General features: G+C 40.1%; 2 protein-coding genes across 2 annotated transcripts; one reads left to right on the top strand and one right to left on the bottom strand.

The window, feature by feature from the left end:
• The first annotated feature begins 1,559 nt into the window (after window positions 1–1,559).
• LOC106648833 (putative tyrosine-protein kinase Wsck) lies at window positions 1,560–5,749 on the top strand. Its single transcript, XM_023457745.1, has 9 exons — window positions 1,560–1,918; window positions 1,993–2,184; window positions 2,259–2,413; window positions 2,483–3,108; window positions 3,177–3,389; window positions 3,464–3,756; window positions 3,838–4,145; window positions 4,219–4,529; window positions 4,602–5,749. The coding sequence occupies exons 1-9, from the start codon at window positions 1,911–1,913 to the stop codon at window positions 4,668–4,670; spliced, it is 2,175 nt and encodes a 724-aa protein (XP_023313513.1). The 5' UTR covers window positions 1,560–1,910; the 3' UTR covers window positions 4,671–5,749.
• A 9-nt stretch (window positions 5,750–5,758) lies between these two features.
• LOC106648841 (protein trapped in endoderm-1-like) lies at window positions 5,759–14,272 on the bottom strand. The gene is made up of 4 exons (XM_014365961.2): window positions 13,903–14,272; window positions 10,759–11,037; window positions 7,229–7,475; window positions 5,759–7,152 (listed from the first exon to the last, which is right to left on the bottom strand). Exons 2-4 carry the CDS (start codon window positions 10,922–10,924, stop codon window positions 6,435–6,437), a joined length of 1,131 nt encoding a protein of 376 aa, XP_014221447.1. The 5' UTR covers window positions 10,925–11,037; window positions 13,903–14,272; the 3' UTR covers window positions 5,759–6,434.
• Window positions 14,273–16,625: the final 2,353 nt, after the last annotated feature.

Raw genomic sequence — 16,625 nt, 5'->3', positions numbered from 1 at the left:
ATTAACGATTTCATATAAGAGATTGCAAATTGTTAATCAAGTTAATTTTAAATACCACCATTGGAAGGAGAACTCTCAATAACATAAGACGAAGTACTTTTCATAATTTTTTTCGTTTCAATTAAGATCATAGTAATAGCGAAAAGTTGCCTATCAAAATCGTGTTTGAGCGTTAATGGGCTAAAGCATTCCTCTATATATTATGTCCTTTACAAAACGTTGAAATCAGCTTCGTGGCATACTAGGTGTATACATTTTTACTTCGCTGTGCGGCATGACGAGTCAGATTAATTTTAGGCTTCTACTTCTACAGAAATCGATTAGTGGCGACTTCACTGGATTTGTTCTGCTCCGACTGAAGCGGTAGCACTGGTATAGCAATCAATAGTCACACAACCGTTCAGACGAAGTCTCACCCAATCGGTGTTATGTAGAAGTAGCTTTGGTGTGCACGCACTGGGCACTGGATTCTTTCCAGGAGCTGACGCGCAACAAATTGCAGATTCTCTGCCGTGAAATGATTGTAGACCAACTGATAAACAAGGATTTGTATCGTATTTTTTGGGAAGCTACTCAGCTAAGGTCTCGGCATATTTTTTGAAGTATTTTGAATTGTCCTTTATTAATATTGCATACCTTCCATAACATCAAATAAAAAAAATTGAAAAATGTAATGATTTTCTTAATTTAACCTTTTTTTGGATTTCCAATTTTATTTCATTATAATTTTCTGATTCTACCTTCTACCAAAATAACTGAAAACATCAAAATATAAAAGAAGAAAGATCTTTAAAAATTTTTCTAAATGTAATCTAAATGATTACTGTTGAGATTGTTGCGATTCTCATTGTAATGAAATAGGCATCTTCTTTATGAATGAAAGGAAACTGTACTTCTCTATGTATCTCTATAATCAATAGTCAATTCAGCTGTAGCCCATCATTTTGGGGCTATTACTTTTTAATTACATAATTATAATTTTTTTATCAAAAGCTGCATCAATTCTGTATTTCAGAAAAGGAACAACAAGGTCTAAAAAATTAGTCAACAAATATAATAGAATTTTTTTTAATTTTTTCCGATCACGTACGTGAAAACGTAGCCTCGCGATTGTAATGATTAACTTGTCAATTTTTTTAATTCTCAAAAAACGGATTAACAAAACGTACCGGTTTCTGTCGACTACCGATCGGATACCTGTAAGGCCAACGCCCTTTCATGAACATTTCGCTGTCTCTCTCTTTCTCTTACGAGCAGCAGAATCTTATAAGCATGAGTTGCAACGCGCACCTACATAAGAGTAGAGGGCATAAAAAATCGTTCACACGGCCGTCTGGTAAAGTTCATATCCAACACATGCATGCACGATCCTTTCATTCACAGATCTCTAAATGTATAATAAGCCAAGGAAATTGTACAGTGTATGAGACATATGTTATGGCATTGCTTAGAAAATAGAAAGAGAGAGAAAAAAAGAGGGGGGATATGACAGAACGACGCGCTCGTGTAGCAGCCGTGGCACACCTGCATGCTGTGCTGCTTGCTTATGGCATGGGCATGTTTGTGCTTTTATACACCAGTCTGGAATCTGCAGTGCAGTGCACGCCGTTGCCATACACACACATAATAGCGCAAATCCGCAACGATGTTGTTGTTTTTAACTCTTATAGACCGATAAGCGCATTGTGCAGCTCGTCGAATTTAACGACCTATCGCGAGTGAATCGTAACGTCAAAAGTATGCGCCAGCCTCGACGACGCTTTATCCGCTTACGTACGCACAAAGTGGAAGGATTGGAGTCCAGTACGCTACCGCGATAATATACGCGCGTACTTTATTTATCCTAACCTGCCGCCGTCCTCTGACTCATGTGCCATGCAGCACAACGCCCTTCATAGTCCAGCACGATTATGACCAAGTGCGTATTACGAGGACACCGCAGATTTTTCAACTACGTTTTTCACTGACGTTTGTTCATACGCATCCTCGCAGGATGTTTATGGGACGGGCAATGCTTTTTGCCTCTCTTGTGTTAGTGATGCTTGTTCAGGACAATGCCCTGGCACAGCAAAGTATCGGGTGCTTCAAGAGTTTAAGTTTAGATCCTGATTTACCTATAACAGTGGCAAGGCGAGTAGGTACACCTATAGAATGTATCGCAGAGTGCAAAGCTAGGCATTACAAGTAAGAACATTCTTTTCCTCTAATTTTTTATTTCAAATTTAAATTTAAATACTATGAAATAAAATAATTCCCAGGTTTTCTGGTATGATGCATGGCTATCAATGCTTTTGTGGAAGTCAATACGGTAAAGCAGGACCATCAGATGAATGTAAAATACCATGCGTCAATGATACAACATCAATATGTGGTTCCGATGAAGCAATAAATATTTATTCTACTGGACAAAAAGGTATACTTTCTTTGAGTCTGAAAAAATAAAAGGCGAATACATTTGTTGAAGTTTTTTTATAAATTTTAGGACCAAGTCCTCCTCGAAGAGTAAAAATTATATCATATTCTCAGGACTCATTAGGAGTCAGCTGGTTACCACCTGATATACCAAATGGCAAAATAATCTCTTACACACTTAAAGCTATCCCTCTGAGAACTAATGCTCAGTTTCCTTTATTACCTGTTCAATCTGATGTTCAAGGAGAAAGTGCAAACATAACTACTTTATACGGCTTACATGCTGGTACAGAATACAATATCACCATTGTGGCCTTTAATTCACAAGGTTTCAGTGAAGAAGCGTACACTGTTGATTGGACTCATATAGGACCTCCCGAAAAACCACCCAAACCAAAAATAATTGATAAGACAGAAAAGACTATAACAATAGAAGTACCAGAAGGCAGAAGTGAAAATGGTCCTTTAACTTTTTATCATATTGTAGTAGTGCTACCTGGGGTTGTGCCTCCCAAAAGTAATGATTTAGCTTATGAAAATTATGATGTGGCTAGTAGAGGTGGTTTAGGATACTATGTAACAGGAAAATTTGATACATCAGACTATGGAAGAAACAAAATCTTTGAAGTTGGAAATGGTAAACTAATTGGAGGCTATTACAATGCTCCATTGGATATGAAAAATGGACAACCACAGGTAAGTTCTATTTATTAATAATACAATCATTACTATATACACCTAAAATATTGTTGTATTGTCTGTAGATTGGTGTTGCTGTTGAATCTAGAATCAGAGGAGAAGTACAGTACAGTTATTCAGATTTGACCTCTAGTAACCACAGAAGTATGGCTCATGGGGCAAAAGATTCAGGAACTAATGCAGCTAATATTATTTTATGGGTTCTTATAGTATTATTAAGTTTAATATTGTTAGCTTCAGTGCTTGCGTTTTTGATGCTGCGAAAAAGACTACAAAAGGTTTGTTTTATTTCCTAATCACATATACCTAAAACGTATGGAAATAAGTATTAATCCTAATTATTTTATTTTAGGTGCAAATGCATAGACTACCAGAACAACAAGAATTAAGTCTCCAAGGACCTTCGTTTGAAGTGGATAATATGGCATATATTCCAGAAGATATACCTGAGAGGGTAAATCACTATCAAGAATTAAAAAGCAAAGTTTGGAGTATACCGCTGAACGCTTTGAATTGCAATGTTAATCCTACTAAAAGATTTCGATTTGGTACTATTCACAGTGGAACCGTACAAAAAGATAACTTTAACATACCGGTTTCAATTCTTAAAATTTCTGATACTCAATTGAGGAATTCTGAGAAACGGTAATTATTAAAAAATATATTGATATTTGTACATCGTATTATTATTAAAACTTAAAAACTCACTAATAAATTAATTTTCAGGAAAATGTTGAGAGAATTGGACACATGCATAAAATCTGGTTCTTACAAGTATCTCTCCAGTCTTGTTGGCAATTGTGAAACGCCTGATACACTATATGTAGCATTTGAGCAACCAACTCAATGTTTAAAAATGCGATTATTAGCTGCACGTTCTGGTGATCATTTCCCTCACGAGTACATATTAAAGATTGGTGCTTGCATCGCGGATGCTCTCAGATATTTGGAAAGTCTCAAAGTTGTGCATACTTGTGTTTGTGCAAGAAGTGTTGGTCTTAACAACGATTGGTCTCCTAAAATTATGGGACATGGTAAATTTTATTTCTATTAATTTAAATTGAAAAGAAATTAATGAAATTCTACAAATAATACGTTTACTTGAAGGAATATCAAAACATGTACTAGAAGACGCTAAATATGCTCGTTGGACAGCTCTTGAATGCTTTGAAAACATAAAAAAACAGAATGGACCAAGTATGGTTTGGGCTTTTGGTGTCTTATTGTGGGAAATGTTTAGTCTTGGTGGTACGCCTTATCATCATCTTGAAATGGATAGTGATGTTGAAGAAGCTTTAAATCGCAATGAACGCTTGCAACAGCTACCTGATGTAACTGATCCTGTGTATGAAGTTATGAGTTCATGTTGGCTAGCTGATCCTGAAGAAAGGCCTACATTTGATGAACTAATACGACTGGTAACTATAATAATAAAAAATCGAACTTTCCAAAGTTATTAGAAACTAAACAATGTTTCTTTTATTTTGTAGGATACTCTAACCATTCTTCCAATTACGTCGATCACCGAACCATACAGACCAGAATTAGAATTAAATTAATCTAGTAGATAATGCTTCCATATCAAAGTTTTTATACTGGATAAAGGAGTAAGTTTCTGTACTTAAGATTAATTCAAGTCATTCGTCGAAAATAGTTCTTTTATTACATTTTCATTATTATTCATTATTATTTTTATATTTTATTCAATATAAAAACATTTTCGATATAGATTCAAAAGAAATTTTGACAACATGATTGTATCATAATGTAATTAGAACTTTCGATCAAAATATCCGTCCATATTTTATAAGTCTAATTAAGAACCAATTTTTAATGTTGTATAGACTGATTTTTACTGTATTTTATAAGAGTACATTGAATGTACTCTAATTCTGTTCCATGGCATTTGGAATGTGCTATGCTTCAGCATTTGTATGCTTCAGCATTTGTATGCTTCAGCAGGTTGCAATTCCTGTTTCATATGTCAAAATGTGAGTACATCCTATACACCTTCATTTCCTTTAGTTTTTTTAAATCTTAAATATTTTATGTTGAATGATGTGACATTTTTTGTTAATTATGCTGTAATTAGTACATTTATAATTATAATTGATAGTGTGTGACTCGTGTTAATTTAGTTAAAATGAAATTATACTTTTAACTATTCAATATTATCTCAGTATTGTGGCATTTAAGTGTTAACTTGTCTACTGCCTTCTACGAAAATATTGGTTTTATAAAAATCAACACTTTTTATACCTACGTCGATTTTGCTATAATGTGTACAAATGTTTAGAAATGAATAATCTTTTTACACTCAATACTTATACACAAATGACTTTCAATTTTGAAAATATAATAAAACTTATGTCATAATGCTAAATATTTTCAACAGTTTTACAGCAATAAGATGAAATTAGTTTTTAGCATTCAATGAACTGTACATACAAAATATTTTAAGATGAAGTTTTTTCATTGATGTACATGTAAATATAGTAAGTAGCAAACTTAATTATTGCACTTACTTTTTGTATTGTATTTTACATAAAATAAAGTTTGCAACTTTTAATCAATCAAGAACATTTGTTATTTAATACTTTCCAGGTAATAAAAGTAATTAGTCATCGATAATCATAATTAATAAAACAAATTAATCTTTGTGAAATATATTTTTATATATTTTATTTATGTGTAGAATCAATAGTATTTCTAAGAATTTCTATAGGTAACATTTAACATTTATTAACATAACATTTGAAACATATAATTGGAGTAAAAAATCTTAGGCACTTACAAGGCATCAATTTTTACATCTCAAACGGTATTGTGTCACATTTGTAATATACCTATTTATACACACCAATTGAATTTTTACCGTATATCGATTTAGAAAAATATACATAGAGCCTCGTTTAAGAGCATTTAAATTAACGTCATGAATAAAAGCTCGCACTAATATCTACGATACAAGCAAAATAGATAAGATCTATACAAAGTTGTACTTTATAATTAATTATAATACTAATAAATATCTATAACGAAACTTTCGACAGTCATAAAGCTTACGAATTTACTGGCATTTCGAAGTATTTTACATTTAACTACAATATATAGCATTGACTATAAATTGGTTTACAAACGACAGCGCGTCAGTTGACCATCACAACTTTTTAAACTATTTCTATATATATAAATATATATATTTTTGGTTTACGTCACACGATAGTCGATATAAATTTTATATTCTTTCTTTCTCTCTCTTTGGAATGATTTGGGGCGTCTTTTGAAAATCCAATAACTAGAATGGAAAACTTGGACTAATATCAGGTTGGCTGGGAGGAGAATTTGCTGGAATGGGAATTGAGAACTCTGTTGCCGGCGCCACCGCCCACTATCGGTCCGCCGAGACTGAACTTGCCGGCGTCTCGCTTGGCGCACAACAGTTGACGATAAGCCTCTCGGTAGAGCTTATTGGTGCCCGCGTAAATGAAGGGATTGACGACGGCCGACGCCCAGGCCAGAATCGACGCAATCACGTTTAGACTCGGACTGTCGATGTCGACGACGTTGGCTATCATCAGCGGCAGGAAGCAGAGCAAGAAACACATGAATATGATGAGCATGAGCTTGGTCACTCGGGAGTCCTCTCGCTTCTGAAAGCCGGACTTGTTGCCGCTCTTGCGCAGCTGCACGTGCTGCTGCTGGTACTGCTGCTGATTATTGTTGTTCTTGGCCTGGTGGGCCTCGAGGTTTTTGCGACTGGTGCGCACCTTCCAGTAGATGCAGGCGTAGGACACGATGATGACGACGCAGGGCAGCAGGAATCCCACGGCGAAGAGCAGCTTCTTCGGGCTCTTGCCGTTCTTCTTGAGGATGGTACAGCTGAAGGTGTCGGGATCGAGGCCCAGAGTGCCCCAGACGCCGAGCAGCGGCGGCACCAGCAGAGAAAAGCTCAGCGTCCAGATGGCCACGAGCATCAGGGCGATGCCCCTTTTCGTGTAGATACGGCTGTAGATTTCCGCGCGCGAGATCAACACGTATCTGCAAAGACAACGCGAAATTAAGTTAATCGATCGATCGCAGCAATCGTGCGATGTTATAACGTAACAATATTCACCTATTGACGGTGATGGCAACCATACTGAGCAGCGAGACAGCAACGTTGCCGTAAAAAAAGAGCGGAAAGACCTGGCAGAGCGTGTCGCCGAGCACCCAGGCTTCGTTGAGATATCGACTGGCAGTCAAGGGCAGATTTACGGCTGAGAAGATGAAGTCCGAGCAGCTGAGACTGATGACGAAGGCCGTGGTGGCGTTGCGTCGCAGACGGGTGCAGCGCCACAGGGCCACGACTGTGATTAGATTGCCTGTTGGAACGTATCATAATATTGAACTTTATAATATTCACGAGGGACTGCTTTATAATGCGTACACACGATATAATGAACTCATTGAAGAAAGCGAAAAATTGGCAATGTCGGAGGATCATCTTTTTCTTTCGCCGAGGATATTTGCGAGGGCCCGCCATTCAATGGCTAGCCTTGTATACGTGCACGGCATAATAAACGCGCATGAATATGTACGTTACTGTCGGGATGAGCGAATTTTTATCTCTAGCTGCACATCATCGTTCCGAGAAAACGATCTCATATTCGCTCGAGCTCACCCTCCCAGCGCGATGCGTGCTTATACGTACATTTTTTTCATTTTTCATCGGCGCGAGCACAAGTAGCCGCATTATAATGAGGAACAAGGATCGTTGTGTCTTTTGCAATCGATTTTTCCATGGAACAGCCCTTCGCGTATAAAAGTGCCAAACAATTTATTAGGTAGGGCAAACGCGCAAAGATATCGCATCGACGACGCATACCGCCACTGCTGCAGTAACGGCCCGTATGTGTCTACGTACGCAATTGCTCGGATAATTAAAAGTGGTGGCGACTACTCGAGGATAATAGCAATGCACGATACGAGCCCGGCGTGAAATATATTACAATATATATCCGTGTATAGGATGTATGGTATATTAAGCGGGCGCGACACCTCCCACGCAGCACGCGACGACGACGACTGCCCGTACCTACATACGAATAGCACTCGATTTGTCACCGGGGCTGCAGCCATTGCTCTCCTGCACGCGCAAATATGTGCGTTATATGTTTACGGCCGTTTCATCGCGCTGCAGTTCGGGGCCGGCGCAACGAACGCATGCCGCAGTGGTGTCGCTCTGTGCGAGCGATGGCCATTTAATTGTTGTCGCGATATTTTTACCCGATGGATGTACCGCGAGCTTCATTGCGTACGTCGCTTCCAGGAGATGGTAAAAAAGAGAGCAGACGGCTTTCGTGCACTCCGGAGCTCGTTATTTTACCGCTGCTAGACTTTTTCATTTTCAAAATTAATCGTGTTTCACGGCTATCTTTCCAAAAATGTACGCACGCAATGCTAAATTTATTCTTGTAGCTTGACCGTACACCGTGTCTCTCTCTATTAAAAGTCTAATGACTCGAATCGCGGTTCGTTGTTCTCCAAATTCGCACCTTTTTCCGTTTTTTTTTTCGTCGGACGGACTAACCGGATGTTCGTAAGAGCAAAAAAAAATATTCATCGTTAAGTATGGATCATCGATCTTTATCGCGCTGATACAGTAAGGAGCTGTTCCTTGCTTTTTTCTTTCTGTTTTTTTGCGCCACAATGCTATTGTGCAGAGTTCAGTACATACGAAGCCCACTCGTCTGATTAATGACGCATAGACGCCGTACGCAGCTGACGAGATTTTAACCGATACATTCTTTTTTTATTTAATTTTCTGAATCAGCAATCATCAAAGCGACTCGAAATTTTATCGTACCATTGACAAACTTCAATTGTTTTACTTCGAGATAAACGTTCATTTTTTATCTTCAAATTGTGTTGAAGCTTAAATTGCTCAACTCGAAATTATGTAAAAAAAGAACTGAAAAAATAGCCGACGATCTGTAGATAGTCATCATGAAAGCTCGCGTGAATGGTAGGTATATCGAATGCTCGAGCTTATCGATAATGTGAGCGTCCGTCAAGGGCGCACGCCTCGTTCTCATTATAATGTAAAAATCGCCGCATTATAATACTCTCGGCTGTACATCGTCCACACACACTTTCTATGGTTTGTTTGTGCGAACTCTTCCTTTTCATCGACATTTAAATTCTTAAGACGACGTTCACGCGCGCGCGCGACACTCGTCTCGTTGAACTTCCTGTATAAAAAAGCCCGTTTCCATGTAATTCGCTCGAAAGTTTAAATTCGCCTCTCCTCGTATTTTTTATATCATCATTTCTCGCCGAGAAACCGCGTGGAAAGAGCGAGAAGAAAAAAGAAAAACATTGACATACGTTGAGTCACTCACGGGCAGCAGCACCCGGAGGAGTGTGACATGTCTCTCCTGCCCTCTTGTAAGACGTAATACGACAGATACACAGTAGTTTCTCTCTCTCTCTCTCTCTCTCTCCCTCTTGGCCGGAGTCGCGCGAGGAATCTTATTAAGCTTATTTAACGAGGCGTGTGCCGTAGCTCGAGTCGCAGCTTTAATTGACCGCTCGCGCGCCTTCGTACAGTAATATCAATTTGTTCGCTCGACATCTTACTGTCTTCGTGTAAATATCGAGCCGTTTGAAAACCACATGCAGGACTATATAATGAATACACAAAGATCTTGTAGGCCTTCTAGATGTAAACCCTTTTTTTCGTTTCATATATCTTAGTCCACACATTCACACGCAAAAGGTGCGGATTAATATGGAGGATCGACTCGGAAATCGGTCAATGACGCTTTACTGCACACACGTGTTACTTGGATATCGCGTGATTTTCCCGCGCGACATTCACGCGAGCTTGTTTTATTTTCGGATAGGGCAGTGACAAACGACGGCATCTTTTTGACACTGAAAGTCGATCGAGGTAAATGTCATATATTCTATAAAGAATCGAGATCGCTGTAATAATTATTCTAGCCTACATCGGCAATTAGGCCTGCGCATTTATGAAACGCTCATAATAAGATACATGTATGAGCGATGGCCCATATGCATAATCATCGTGAGACCTCGATAGCGCACGAGACTTTTAATATATATAGAGAGAGAATAACGCATTACACTCGTAGAAGCGTCGAAAGCGTAATAGACGAAAAAAAAGGGTGAACCCCACCGCCAGGCAGCGCTTGTATCACGATGATCGTTTTTAATAAGCGCGATATCTTGATCGTACGCGTCCACGTACATATCGTGCGAAAGCGACAATGAGCGAAATTAGGTCGCTCGCATGCGGAGTGCGTTCGCTTGCATTAATAATAATAGTCCATCTAAAGAAGAAAAATTTGATCCATATTTCCCGGTATTTACAAAGGTGTTGTCGCTCGGGCAATTTTCGATCGATCGCTCGTGCACGGAGAAAGTCACTCCTATAGCACACATCTCGCTCGTGGCTTTTGCGTCCCTCGAGCGTTGCAATGCGATCGGCAAATAGGTACGTTGCTTATGTATACGTCGTGCAACGATCAAGAGTACATATTTATCGTCAGGACGCTAAACTATTCAAATTTCCTCGTAATGTCCCGTGTAACGCGCGCCGAGAAATACAAGACGGAACGCTGAGATGACGAGTCGGCTTACCTAGAACGCCGACGATGCTGAACACAATCGCCGATATGGCGGCGAATATGGTGAGGGACCTGGGGAACTGCGTCGCGGGATGCCCGCCGATCGACGCCGCCGTCGTGCTCTGCTGCAGCGCCAGATGCATTATCGCCTCCGTCGTCATGTTGAGCTGCTCGTCCATGCTGACGAAGATGTCGATAAGGCCAGCCTCTTGCCAACTCGAATTCTCACTTAATCCAGAGCGTTTTCCCCATTACGGTATATTTGAGCGACAACTGAGGCCTGGAGCTGCACCTGAAAATACAATTTCACGTTGTTTTTATACGTGACGTTTGCTACGGAGATCATTTTCAGGTCTCTATATGCGTAAATATTGCAAACCGCCAATTGATATAATATGATATTTGGTTTGAAAATTTGCCGAGTCTCAAGCTTCGAGACTTTTTGTACGCCACCGAGTTCGATCGTCTTTCTCCAAGCGCGCCCATTTGCGTGTATACGTATGGTCGAGACCAAAAAGTCAAAGTTTATTTTGTTATTTATAAAAAAACACGCAGGGTTATTGGCCAGATCGCATGTGTTGGGGCATTTATTTTAGGATTCCATGTTGACTTTTTTGCTTTCACTTGACATCTCTCGGTACCATTTCGAATTGATTATTCGAGTTCATGCAATTATTGTTCTCTTTCGTCGACTCAAAAAGTAATTGAAAATGAAAAAGACAGCATCTAATACAACAGAGATGTTGCAAGATTTTCATCGAATGAGGGAATGTATCTTCACTTGCTCCTTCGAGATCTTCTACCGGAAATCGACTTAAATGGCAGTATATCCAAAATCCGCATGGACCGTCTCCCTTGTATATATTGATATATATGTCTATTTTCATTCGCGTTTGGTACGACATAATATACTATTTCACTCGGTAGAAGCGCGTGGAATGTCACACGTCATCGAGGAGAATATTTATTACAACTGTATATCATACGCTGTATTCGTAAGACATGCAAGACACATTTCGAACAAATATATAGCTTGTAATTTCAATTTTCCCCCTTTTTTCTTCACAAAAGTCGACGACTCGTCTAGCATTGATCCTAACTTATTGACGGAAATAATTCGGAAATTAAAAATTAAAAAATAAAACAAACGTAAATTATCGTATAAACAAGCGCCGCTGCTCGATCGGTGGACGGGAGCATTTTTCGCGTATGGCAAAGCCACCAAAAGCGTGAGAAAGTATATCGCCAAGCCGGATTATATGCTTCTCTGTATTATATGTATTGTATGCAACGCGAAGATCTTAAATGTTCCGCGAAATCAGCAACTCGGCTCTCGATGCTGCGCCGAGCTGCGCCGTGGCCTATGTATACTGTGAAAAAAGCCAACTCAAGAGTTACTTTTAACACTAAACATGTGGTTGACAGATTTCTGCAGTTTTCGAGCTGCGACGAGGCTTAACGCTGGCAACGCCACTGCTCTCACCATCATGCACTTGTCTCTCTGACGCGCTTCACTTCACATTATATGCGTCCAAAAGATCATAGCTTTTTGATAAATTATTTACAAAGAAGGGCTTACAAATTCTGCCTCTTCCGGATGCTACTAAACCTTCGCAATAAGATGAAATTTCCATATCGTTACATCTGAACCCTTTTGAACTTTCTCGGTAGTAAAAGATAGATCGCTGTAATTGATAAAGAAGACTTGACTCATCCATTAATCGTACTAATTCCACTAAAGCTCAAAGTTTAGTCTATCTTCAACGAGCAACTAATTTTATTTGCATTTCTCGCGAGCAAGATAAAAAGGTATCACGAACACGCTGGTTTCAAAATGTCATTTGTCTCAATGGCACGTATGGCTTTCGGCTGATACACAAAGCTGTGTATACATCATCGTATGTGCACCTTTCGCTTCCGAAATACGTATACCCTATCGAGAGTGTGTCTGGAGCTGTTTAAATAAAAATACTTGTGCCAACAAACAGAGAACAAATATTGATCGAGCCAAAGTAACTTTTCATATCGACTTTATCTGTCTCTCTCTCGTTCCACTATTAACGCCAACAGAAAATGTAAATTGACTTCCGATTGTCAATAATAAAATTCATATGCACTGGCTGAATTTCTTTCAGCTTTACGCGCGCGCGCGTATGCAAACATTTTTCAAGCGTATCGCACTTATCAGTCTCTCGCGTAAATGATGTAAGTTGTCTACACTGCCCTCGATACATGTTATATTTATATGAAAAAAAAAACGGTAAAAAATACACGAGGCTCGCCCGCGCGCAAATGAAAACTGCATATATGCGCGTGATATTATTCACAAGTTTACGAGCGAGTAATACGAGAAAATTGAAATATTCGATCGATGCTCGAGCGCGTAATTTAATTTTTTCTTTTTTTTTTCGCCGACTAACTTAATGTAATATGATTGGCGACACTGCTGCGTTACGAATGTTATTGGTGATTCGCAGCGCGCCTCGTAGTCGAATGACTTCTTTTTTATCCGCAGAATTAGAGCAGCATATAATACATTGTCCAGAGCGATGGTGATTCGATCGAACGATTGTCTTGGTCGTAATATTCAGCCGAATATAATCGAACGGAATCAATCGCGAGAGTTATTTTTTCACGAATGACAAGCTATAAGATATCGGTCGGTTTTATCGGTATTTTAAAATCTGATTCACGCGATTTATAAAAGATTGGTAATTTCGTTCGATCACTTCGATCTTTGATAAATTTTTACGCAACGCGACAGCGACACACCCGGAAAGAAGGAAAAAAGTTAATTTGCACACGACACGGCCGAGCCAATACGCACACACGTGTGTACGATAGTTACGAAGTGCAATTGCCCAAAAGCGGATTAATTGCAGTTGCGCGTGTGGATGCATATCGATACTACTCGGTACTTTATAGCACCGTCGAAAGCATATTGATAAACGATTGAAAACATAAAAGGCGAGCGCGGTGCCGATCATCAATTCAGTACTCGAGCTTATCATCGCGCTGCAGAAACAAAGACACGAACGCCGCTGTCGCGCATCGAACTCGGTGTTAATGCCATGCGAGAGTCGCGTTTATTTGCACTCCCATCGCATCGAATACAAGCAGAAACGTCAGATTAACATAGGCGTACTTGATTACTTACCGAAACAACGGCAGAACTGTGTGTAGCTTCGAGTGATCGTCGCTGGCAGAGAACGCCTGCACCGCACGCATCGGACAACCGATTCACCGATTCACAAAAAAAGTCCTCGTTGTGTTTTCTTCTTTAAGAACAATCACCTGCACGCACTGTCGTCTTGGTCATGATCGCGTCGAGGCAGATCAACGAACGAACCGCAAGGAACTACGACGGAAAATTCGCGCGGCACTGCCAGAGGAAAACTGCACGGGAAAGTCGCGTGCGTAGGTATACGAGGCTCGATCGTCGAGAGCGAGAGAGGCGGCCTCGTGATACAGATATAGGTACGTAAGGCTATTGTACGTAACGCAACGCAGGCCCGATGCTAACTCGCACGCGGTCACACATTGACTGAGGCGCGCTTACGACGCCTGTGTTTATAGCGGCACTGCGACCTGCGTATACACAGTACGTAGTCATATACCTATTGCTGCCTGTGTGTGGACTCGGCTTACTATCGATGCTGTTAAAACCTACGCTGCGTTTCTGCCACAACTGGCATATACACGCGCTGCATGCGACATACTATAGCCGCGCGTTACTATCCTACGTATGTAGGATGTATTGCTTAACACTTTGCCGGTGCGATACTCTGCTGCTGCTGCTGCTGCTGCTGCTGCTGCTGCTGCCTAAACGAAACGAGATGATAATAACATCACCTACGCGAATTGAGAGCGTTTCGATATGGGACGATGGACGCCACTGCACGAATTACCTTTATCTAGTACATGAAAAAAGAGAGTAAGTAAGCGAGGAGGCGCGCGTCAATTTTTTTCAATCGACCTTACACCGTAATCAACGAGTATCCGCTTGTAATTCATGCATACGTATAGCTGCTGAAGCGACGTTAAGTAACAATGGCTATATCGACGCGCGATACTGCGCCGATTTTTTCGCTTCCAGCTTTTTTTTAACGATTTTACAATGCATCGTCGTAGCTAATTATATACTACATCGCGGCTTATGCGATATAAATATCGCGCATACGTAGCGAGCGACAAGTAAATACCGACGAATAAATCAAGAGTATTCGACAATCGTGCTTGAAAAAAGGAAAATTTGTAAAACAATAAATATCGTTCGAGTAGATGATACAGAGTCATTGGCGCGGGCTCGAGTGGATCGAGAGCAGATCATCCGGTTGTATACTGCATCCGAGCGCTTTGGCCAACCATCGAGCAACTGTCGTTCGTTTGCGCGTGTGACTCGCAACGTTACTCGCCTATACGCACTTTAGATGCGTGTTTGGGTGTCGTGCGCGATACACGGACCTTGTACTTACATCGGAAATTAATTATAGAAGGCAGCGATACAACGAGGCGATGACAGGCGGCCGTGCACGCCGCGCGTTAAAAGCCGGGGTGGAACCTTTACCTCGCGTTCGCGTGCCGTTACATCGAAACAACGATGTCAGAGAGGGAGTTTGTCGCAGTACGTCCGTTTATTTGATCGAGCGGCGCTATTTGAACTTTTGGAAAGCGTCATGTGCGACTAAAGGACCGGACAATGTAACGAGTTTAAAGGGACCTTTTACGTCATTAATCAGCATAACGGTCGAATATCGATCGCGGGGGTCAGTCATCTAAAGCGAACATTGACTTGAGAAATTAAACAATCATCGTCATCATCTGTCAAAGTGAGCATGGAGATACAATGTTTTGCTCGAGTCGTCGCTCAGCCTAGACGTAAAGATTTTTCACAAAGCACTGCACTGCGAGCGAAACTCGTGCACGAGCGATACATAGTCATGGTCGCATTGTCACTTTTGCACCATGTATGATATAATAACACTTGATAAGCTGAGCGTGTCGCAATGACTATCCGATGCCTTCGTCTGACTCACTGTCCGCGCGTAGAGCCGAGCACTGGACGAGACAAAAGCCGAAGTTATTTGTCTGGCATGAAGAAATAAGCAACAGTTTTGTTTCTTAAATTTAAGCGAAAAATTGGTAGAAAATTTCAACCGGAAAAGTTGACTTTCTTCATCGAAGACCAATTTTAGATCGCATGATGTATCTTGTCGAAGCACACGTATGACCTCAATCGTCTTTTGTGCATATGTAAAACGATCGACAGCTTTCGGTGCATCGTTAAATCGCTCGTTAATTCAATCGTTATGTCTCGTTATAAACCCAAAACGAACGATATATTCACTGAATCGGGACGAACAGAGAAGGCATTATTTTACTTATGATTATCGAAATCGAAACGCAAATATAAAAATTAACGAACAATTTTTCAAATGTCCTTCTTACTTTACTATTCATTATGAATTTTCTATCTCGAGATGTTTCAATGCATAATTCTCCACAATGCTCGCTCGATTCGACCGTTGCAACGAGTAACTTTCTGCAACGTACTCTTTTGTGCTTTCGACAATGATTTATTCGATAGCAAGTGCACAAAGTGCATGGCACAATGAGTTACTCGACTTGTTTACTAATTGTCAATATATATTCGATGAAAAAATTCATTTATCTCCCCCTCGTTCTCTTCAAAGCGGCTGAGAGATGAATTTATTATCGCTTGAGTAATATGGTAAAACTTGCAAAAAAGCTAGATCGAGAATGAGAATAGATCGAGATCTTTCAAAACATTTGCAAGCATAAATGAGAAAATTAGAGCGTTTCGATAGCACTTTTGCAATCCGTGATCCGTGTGAGGGATTCTGTCAATAAAATCGCTAC

Source organism: Trichogramma pretiosum, unplaced genomic scaffold (genome assembly GCF_000599845.2).
Source record: "Trichogramma pretiosum strain Unisexual culture from Peru unplaced genomic scaffold, Tpre_2.0 scaffold22, whole genome shotgun sequence".
Taxonomy (NCBI): domain Eukaryota; kingdom Metazoa; phylum Arthropoda; class Insecta; order Hymenoptera; family Trichogrammatidae; genus Trichogramma; species Trichogramma pretiosum.
This window is presented reverse-complemented; position numbering and strand designations above follow the sequence as displayed.

Bases quoted from the DNA above. Each gene is read 5' to 3' on its own strand.
- LOC106648833 (XM_023457745.1), top strand. The intron at 3,109-3,176 runs GTAAGTTCTATT...TATTGTCTGTAG, and splicing joins TGAAAAATGGACAACCACAG to ATTGGTGTTGCTGTTGAATC. The intron at 3,757-3,837 runs GTAATTATTAAA...ATTAATTTTCAG, and splicing joins TTGAGGAATTCTGAGAAACG to GAAAATGTTGAGAGAATTGG.
- LOC106648841 (XM_014365961.2), bottom strand. From the start codon at position 10,924: ATGGACGAGCAGCTCAACATGACGACGGAGGCGATAATGCATCTGGCG. The intron at 7,476-10,758 runs GTAAGCCGACTC...ACGTTCCAACAG, and splicing joins CAGCATCGTCGGCGTTCTAG to GCAATCTAATCACAGTCGTG. The intron at 7,153-7,228 runs GTGAATATTGTT...TTGTCTTTGCAG, and splicing joins GTTGCCATCACCGTCAATAG to ATACGTGTTGATCTCGCGCG.